The sequence below is a fragment of the Lipotes vexillifer genome, unplaced genomic scaffold (genome assembly GCF_000442215.2).
Source record: "Lipotes vexillifer unplaced genomic scaffold, Lipotes_vexillifer_v1.1 scaffold217, whole genome shotgun sequence".
Classification (NCBI taxonomy): domain Eukaryota; kingdom Metazoa; phylum Chordata; class Mammalia; order Artiodactyla; family Lipotidae; genus Lipotes; species Lipotes vexillifer.
In genome coordinates, this window is record NW_006788200.1 from 3,501,490 (window position 1) to 3,508,674 (window position 7,185).

Sequence of the window (7,185 nt, forward strand, 5' to 3'; positions counted from 1 at the left end):
GTTAGCAGGAATGAGCACTCTGTGAAATCCCCAGCCTGCCCTGAGCCTCCTCCAGGGCTTGTGAGCAAGGTGGAGTGCAGTGTCTGGAAATAAGTTAGAGGACACTCTTCTGTATCCGGTTTCTCTCTCAAAGAGCTGGGAGTGATTCTGAGCCTGGTGGGGTAGGGTGGGGTGGGGGGTGTCTGTTGGCAAGAGGAATTTAGATTTTGTCGTTTTCAGGGAAGTGTTTGTCCACACCCAGAAGGACGTACAAAAAATACAGCCTCTTACACCTCAACTAAAGAGAGTCCACAAACACAAACAGTGTGGGTGGAAGGTGAGAGGTCACAGAAGGTGCCCCCCATGTGGTGAAGGCCTGCCTGATGTCTGGATGGGCTCAGAGGAGGGGACATGCTGGGAGGGCGGGCTGGCATGTGGCTCCGGGTCACTGCTCCTGGACCTGTTCTGGGAAGGTGTCCTCACCAGCTCACTCTGGTGAGGGCTTTGGGCTCTGGTAAGAATGTCCTGACACTGACACTGCATTAGGCCTTGCAGAGCATTTCCAAGGGGATATTACTGGGGGGTCTTACAAAATAGGGAGGCCACCTTCTGCCAGAGATAATTTCCTCTTAGTCTGGCTAGAGGCCAGAAGGATAACTCCTGAGGGGGACCCCAGGGCAGGGCAGGGTGGAACAGCCTTAAGATTCCATTTTATTAAACACAGAGCTGCGCTGTTCCTAGTCTGCTGGCCCTGGAGTCTGTGACAACAGCTGAGAGGCAGGGCCCAGCGAGGAAGAAACTGAAACCATGTGTCCCAGTTACCCTGGAGTCTCAGACAGGTGAATGCAACCAGCCACAGGTGTGGACCTCCCGAGGGTGGACCAGGAAGATCCTGGCTTGGGATTAGTTGGCCTGCCCCATCTCAGAAGACATTAGGTCACACTCATGAGAAGGTTTCGCTCCCCACAGAAAGATCAGCACCCACGACCTAGTCTCAATCCCAGCTGGGTCCGGCAGGAAGCGCCCAAATAACGCATCTATTTTCCTCCTTAACAAGGTGGTCATTTCAAAGAGCTAACCGTCTGAACCGTCCCTGATGGAACAGGCACGGAGGAGGACATGCAGCCATGGCAACACAATGACAGTTCTGGGCACGTCAAGGGCAAGTGGGCAGCTGGCAGCTCTGGGCAGGACTTGACTGCTGTCGCTCGCACAGGGAAGCTCCTGTATACACATGTCCCACCCCACGGGCGTGAGCATCTCCGGGAAGGGTGGGCACCAGGTCCCTCCAGCCTGGGGCTATCTGCCCCAGCACCTCCCCACATCCCCCTTGCCTACAGAAATCTAGTCCCCAACTTGGGTCCAGACTCTGGCCACTTGAGCTGGACTAGCACTCTGTCACCAGATTCATTTGTTCCACAGGCCCCCACCCCAGAGAGGAATGAGCCCTCAGTAGGAAGGGGAGCCCACATGACCCCGCCTGCCGGCACCCGCCCAGCCCCACACTCCACACGTCCCTGCCAAATCACCTACGCACCTTGGATTTCCGGGCCCCTTTCTTGCCCCCTGCTTTCTTAGACACGGGCTTCTTCTGGGACGGAGACTTGGCCTTTTTGGCTGGGGGTGGTGTGATGATGGCTTCCAACTTCCCTTTGGATCCTCGTTTCTTCGCTAGCAACTCCGGATGGATGTTTGGTAACACTCCCCCGCTGGCGATGGTGACTCCTTTTAGCAGCTTGCAGGAAAACCAAAGTAGTGGATGGTGAGTCAGAACAGCACGTCCGTGACCTTCAAGAACTCAGCCCTGCGCCCCGCCCCCCATGCTCTTGCTTTTGGTTGGTAGAGCTCCCTCCTCCACGGCATCTACAAGGAGGCTGAAAGGACCCTGGCTCACAACACGGGGAGCAAGTCTTTGGAGTCCCTCACTCGGGTGGAGTTTCCGAACCATCTTTCTTCCAAGGAGAGCCAAATACCTTGTTTCATTCCCCTCCCCCAAACCAATAAAGTCTTGGGGAAAAACTGCCATGGGGGGCGGTGGGGACGGGGAAGCTGCTAATAGTCCAAAATGCAGTCCACACCCTTGATAGCCAGCCAAACAGCACCCTCCCTTGGGCAGCAAGACTGCCTGCTGGTGTGTCTGGGTGGGGGAAGGAAAGGAGAGCCCCATACCTGATTCAGCTCTTCATCGTTGGCCACGGCCAGCAGGATGTGCCGGGGCGTAACCCGGCCCTTCTTGTTGTCTCTTGCTGCATTGCCAGCCAGCTCCAGAATCTCCGCTGTGGGGAACAGAGGGGAAGGGCCTGTGGTCAGGTTAAAGCATCAGAGAACTGTGTGCATCCTCCCGGATGCCCTGTTCCTGGTGCCAGGAATGGGAGCAGGCAATTGGCTTCCCGAAGCAGCCACCCTGAGCTACGAAGCTGCAGGCGGTCTGCCTGGCAACACCTGGAGCCAAGTCACAGAGGTGTTGAGAGGCAAAGCTGAGTGAGACTAGGAAGACCCCTGGTCCAACCCCTTTGTTGTGGACATGAAGACCCTGAAGCTTAGAGAGGAGAAAGGACCACCAGCTGAAGGCCCTCAGTGAGAAGTGGTAGAGCTGAGATTTGAAGCCCTTTCCCAGAACAGGGCTGCCTACAGTCAGCGCTCCAGACGTCACCAGCACCAACCCCGTGGAGCCAGCAGTGTGGCCGAGACTGAACTGTGCATCTTGAGCAACGGGTCATACATGGGTTTACAGGACTTCAGGGGGTGGTGGCGTATTACTTAGTAAATTTCTGTTAGTGGAACCTATGTTGAATGCCTGTACACTCAGATTCAAAACTAGAAGGATATGACTGGACCCTTTACAAAGTCAACGTCATAAAAACATAAAACAAAAAAGGTGGAGTGTAGTAGATTAAAAGAGGCTACACAGCCACAACAGCCAATTACATATAGTGCCAATCCTTGATGGGATCCTGATTGCAAAAAAAGCTATAAAAGTCATTCTGGAGACAACTGAGGAGATTTGAATGTAGACACAGATATTAAGACACAAAGGAATTATTGGTTTTCTTGGGTGTGATAATGGTATTACCACTCTGAAGGGAACATCTTGTCCTTAGGAGATTACATGCTGAAGTATATTTAGGGGTGAAGGGCCTTGGTGTCTAGAATTTACTCAAATAATCCTGAAAAAGTCTACAGAGGAAAACAAATGTGGTGAAATACTAACACTTGTTAAATCCAGGAGTGATGTAAGAGAGTAAGACGTCAGAGAGTTCCTCTCTCAGCTTTCTGTATATTTGACTTTTTCCACAAAATAATAAAAAACCTAGAAGGATATGAGCCTGACTTAGAGTTGGTGCTAAGTTAGAGTTTACTGACCAGTCCTTTGGGTCAGGGTTTGCCGGACAAGAAGACAGACTCTTCCACAGCACCAAAGATGGGGAAAATTAGGACGTACCCTTTGGCAAGAGATTTTTTTCTCCTTGGTGGCCCACTTCTCTTTCTAAGAGTCAACCTCATCACTTTCGCCTCATTTTCTTAATGAGAAATGCAGACTGTCCCAAAATGTATCTTACACCCTCACTTCTGCAATTCTGTCCACACCGCAGCCCTGCCTGTCATATCCATCTAGCCTTCCCTTCTAGGCTCAGCTCAAGTCTGACCTCTTCCTGGTACTAAAGGATTTCTAATATTCGAAGTTATGTTGCAGACACTAGATGTCTCCAGCAAAGCGAAAACTCAATCATTATAAAATAACTAGGGAAAAAATTCTAGCTACATTAAAACCATGTATTTAAAATTTACAATATTACATGGTTTATGTTGTTACGGGGTACTAACAGGTGAACCCAATGCAAAAACTAGTCTGTGTGTCAAGCTGAAAAGCTGCTTGGATACTCACACCTGGATCACACGGATTCAATGCCTAAATCCAAGGCAGGAATTCATTTACTCAATAATCACTGCACTGATGATACTTGGACACCACAGGCAACTGAGGCCCCTGCCTTCTTGATGCTCCCAGGCCATAGGGGTCCCTCGCCTTTAACGTCACGTGAGCAAGTCACTAGAGTGAGGCCGGGGGAGAAGGGGAGATAATCAGTACACTTCCCACCCTCATCCATTAGTCTCCACAGGGCTCTTCCCCATACAGCCTGAGTACAGGCCCACCTGTCAATTTCATGCAAGCTTCCCTATAATTGAGGGTGACTGTGTGTCCCGAAGCCCAGAGGAGATGACCCTGTCACGGCCAAGCAAGAAAGGGTGCTTGGGATGTCTAAGTGACCTGATGCCATGTGCAGAAATGAGCCCAGCTTGGCCTCCATTCTCCTACGTTCATGCAGGAGGCAGCACATCTGCAACGCTATTGTCCAACTCACTGCCTGTGAGGAAGTGATGCCGGAGCCTGACGCCAACAGGAGCCTGACCCTAGGTAGGAGTAAGGGCACAGGAAGGAGAGCCAGCCACAGCCAGCCCAAGGGGCAGGAAGGCTGGAGAGGGCAGCTGGCACCGCTGAGCTGTAGCCCACTTGGCTGGCTTCCTGGCCTCCACCACCCCCTCACCTCCCCAGCCTTCCTCCACTTTGAGGCCACAGGAAACACGGAGCCATCAGTATCCACAAAGCCAGAATATACAGGAGGAGGCTGGGGGATTACAACCTTCTCCCCATAATGTGCTAAGAATGCTTTACCTGGCCCTCATTTAAAGAGAGAGAGAGAGAGAGAAAGAGAGAGAGAGACAGAGAGAAACCCACAATAGTGTCCTAAGCCCATCCATTTGACAAGAAGATCGTTTGAAATTATGGTTTCTCGGGAAAGTGGAAGTGGCCTGTTTTCTCTTCCTGCCCAGAGTATTGGTGCAGGCTCTCCCCAAGAGAAGGCGCAATGGCCGCTGGTGGAGGGTGGAGGGGAAGAGGCAAGTGGTCTTTTTTATTTTTGGCATCACTACTTTATTTTTTGTGCGGGGAAGGTGCAGATGATGAATGCAAAGACCTGGAGGGTGGAGAGGGGTCACCAGAACTCCAAGTGTGTTTGGGCCCCTGATTTGGGTGAGGCACAGGCAGTATGTAACACAAGCAAGTAAAGCAGTGCACTGAGCTCTAAGTAGCACCCACAGCTGAGAAACAGGACGATCAATTCTCCAAGAACTCCCCTGGACTACCACTAGCTCCCCCTCCACCGTCACTCTCACATTGTGTCTGCAATCGCAAATAGCCTGAGTTTCTCCACATGGGAAATTTCAAGGACTGTGCTCACTTACTGCTAATTCAGCCTGACTCAGGGATGCCAGACTGGATCCACCTGGGAGTAATAACAAGGTGGACACGGAGGGGCTGGAGAGGTGTGTGGAGTGGGGTGAGGAGTGTTCTAACTCCTCAGAAAGAGCTGGGCTGGGTGTCCTTCCTGTCATTCCTCTGACTTCTTCACCAAGGAGCTAGAAAATCCAGGACTCCTTCCTTTCTGCAAAACCCCAGCTCACTTGTGATCTGCGAAGACCAAGATAACTGGCCCTCCCACTCCCTTTCTTCAAAGAGAGGAGCCTCAGCCCTGTGCGGAGGGAGGGAGCTACATCAAGTGGGGTAACAAAGAGGGGCAGAGATTCCCATCTTGGCTGGCTGCACAAGAGCTTTATCTTCTGTTTACTCCTGCATGTTTTCCAGTTGGACAGTTACCACCGCAACGGCTTCCGTCAAGGGACACACAAAAGGGAGCACCTCAGAGACACACCTTTTATGAGAAGTGTGTTCCCCCGCTCCGCCCCAGGCAGAGGGCTGGGGAAGCTGACAACAGCCCAGAAAGATGGAGGACGCACTCCTGCTGTGCACAAAAGTAGGAACCCAGAGCACGAACTCGCCCCTTGCCAAGTATTCAGTAATACCGACCCCCCTTCATCCTCAGTCCAGTGTTAGAAACGGATCATAAAGGGCTTCCCTGGCTAAGAGAGGGCTCTGCCTGCTGCAGTGGGAGAGGAGAGGTGCAAACTGCCAGCAACTCAACAAGATGGATCAGTTCCCATCTGCTCTCCAGGGCATGTCTGTGGGAGGGCAGGAGAGAGGGTGGTGAGTGCCGAGGAATTGGGGCAGGGCACACGCCACCAAAGGTGATTTCCTGATTAAGTTTCCTTCCTAGTAAGTGATCCTCGGCTTTGCAAATGATAGCAAGGGCAAATTCACGGAAGCCCTAGGCTCAGGGCTGTGCCTGGGTTCCTGCCACTATACCCACTGCCCGCGGGGATGGGCCCCTCACCCCCCCAGCAAGGGGGCCGCCTCCTGGGCTAGGCCGGAGCCCGCTTCAGCTCTGCCTCGACTTGAATGGAGCTCATGTCTCCCTACCAGGGAGGGTTTCCTGCACATGATTAATCTTGCATTTTGGAAGGCTTTGTGCATCTCTAAATTTTTTTGCCTCTGTCTGTTTTAAGAGAAAAGGGATTCTGAGAAAGAGAACCAGGAAAGCAGCACATCTACAGACGCAAATTCTTTTCTCCATGGTTTCCAGAGCTCCATGCTTGGATCCTGCCTCGGAAGGAGGTTCGGGAGCCACAGCCCTGAGGTTGTAACCTAAACAAATGGAACCCGTTAAGAAGCCACGGGAGGAACCTGGCAAAGAGCAGTAACGGGGAGAAGGAACAAACCCCTGACCAGGTCCTCCACCCCTCAAGCCAAGTCTTCCTGACCAGTGACAGTCTAATTTTGATACCGCCGACCAGCACTGGGACTGGTTTGGGGCTCAGAGCACGTGGGGTCACTCTGGGGAGGACCCTCAGCGTGGTGAGGTTCCCCAGTTATAAACACTGCAAAGGGGACAGGTTGAATGATGAGCTGCACCAGCCACCTTGTGAGGTAGTTTCCTGTTTTAAGATCTTTTTGTTGGCAGAACACCGGAGTGTCTCTGGCTCCGACTCCTGGCCAGGGCCGGTCCCTGGCGAGCGGTGAGTCGCTGGCTCCATCATATGCAGCGGCCTGGCCCAGCGACGTGACCTTATTCTCTCCTCAGAGCATCAGGCACGGCAGAGGCACCCCTGGGCCCACCATTCCCCAGCCGCGTGGAACGCGATTGTTTTAAGGCCACTTGACGAAATTCCCACAACCTTGAGTAACAGCATTATTTGGCAGCCTTCTCAGCTACAGCCCAGCTGTCTGAACATGAATACCTCTGATAGGTCTACTTTCCCAGTTCACCAAGAGACCAAAGGCTTAGAGTCTTTTTTCCTCCCCCCCCCCCC

General features: G+C 52.5%; 1 protein-coding gene across 6 annotated transcripts in view; it reads right to left on the bottom strand.

Annotated features, from left to right (window-relative positions):
* Positions 1–7,185, bottom strand: part of MACROH2A1 (macroH2A.1 histone) — an 83,838-nt gene that overhangs the window by 48,078 nt on the left and 28,575 nt on the right. For all 6 annotated transcript variants that reach the window (XM_007461381.1, XM_007461379.1, XM_007461378.1 and 3 more), the window contains exons 3-4: positions 2,149–2,255; positions 1,517–1,714 (exon numbers count right to left, since the gene is read on the bottom strand). In XM_007461381.1, coding sequence (XP_007461443.1) covers positions 1,517–1,714; positions 2,149–2,255 — 305 coding nt within the window. The remainder of the gene's footprint in view (positions 1–1,516; positions 1,715–2,148; positions 2,256–7,185) is intronic.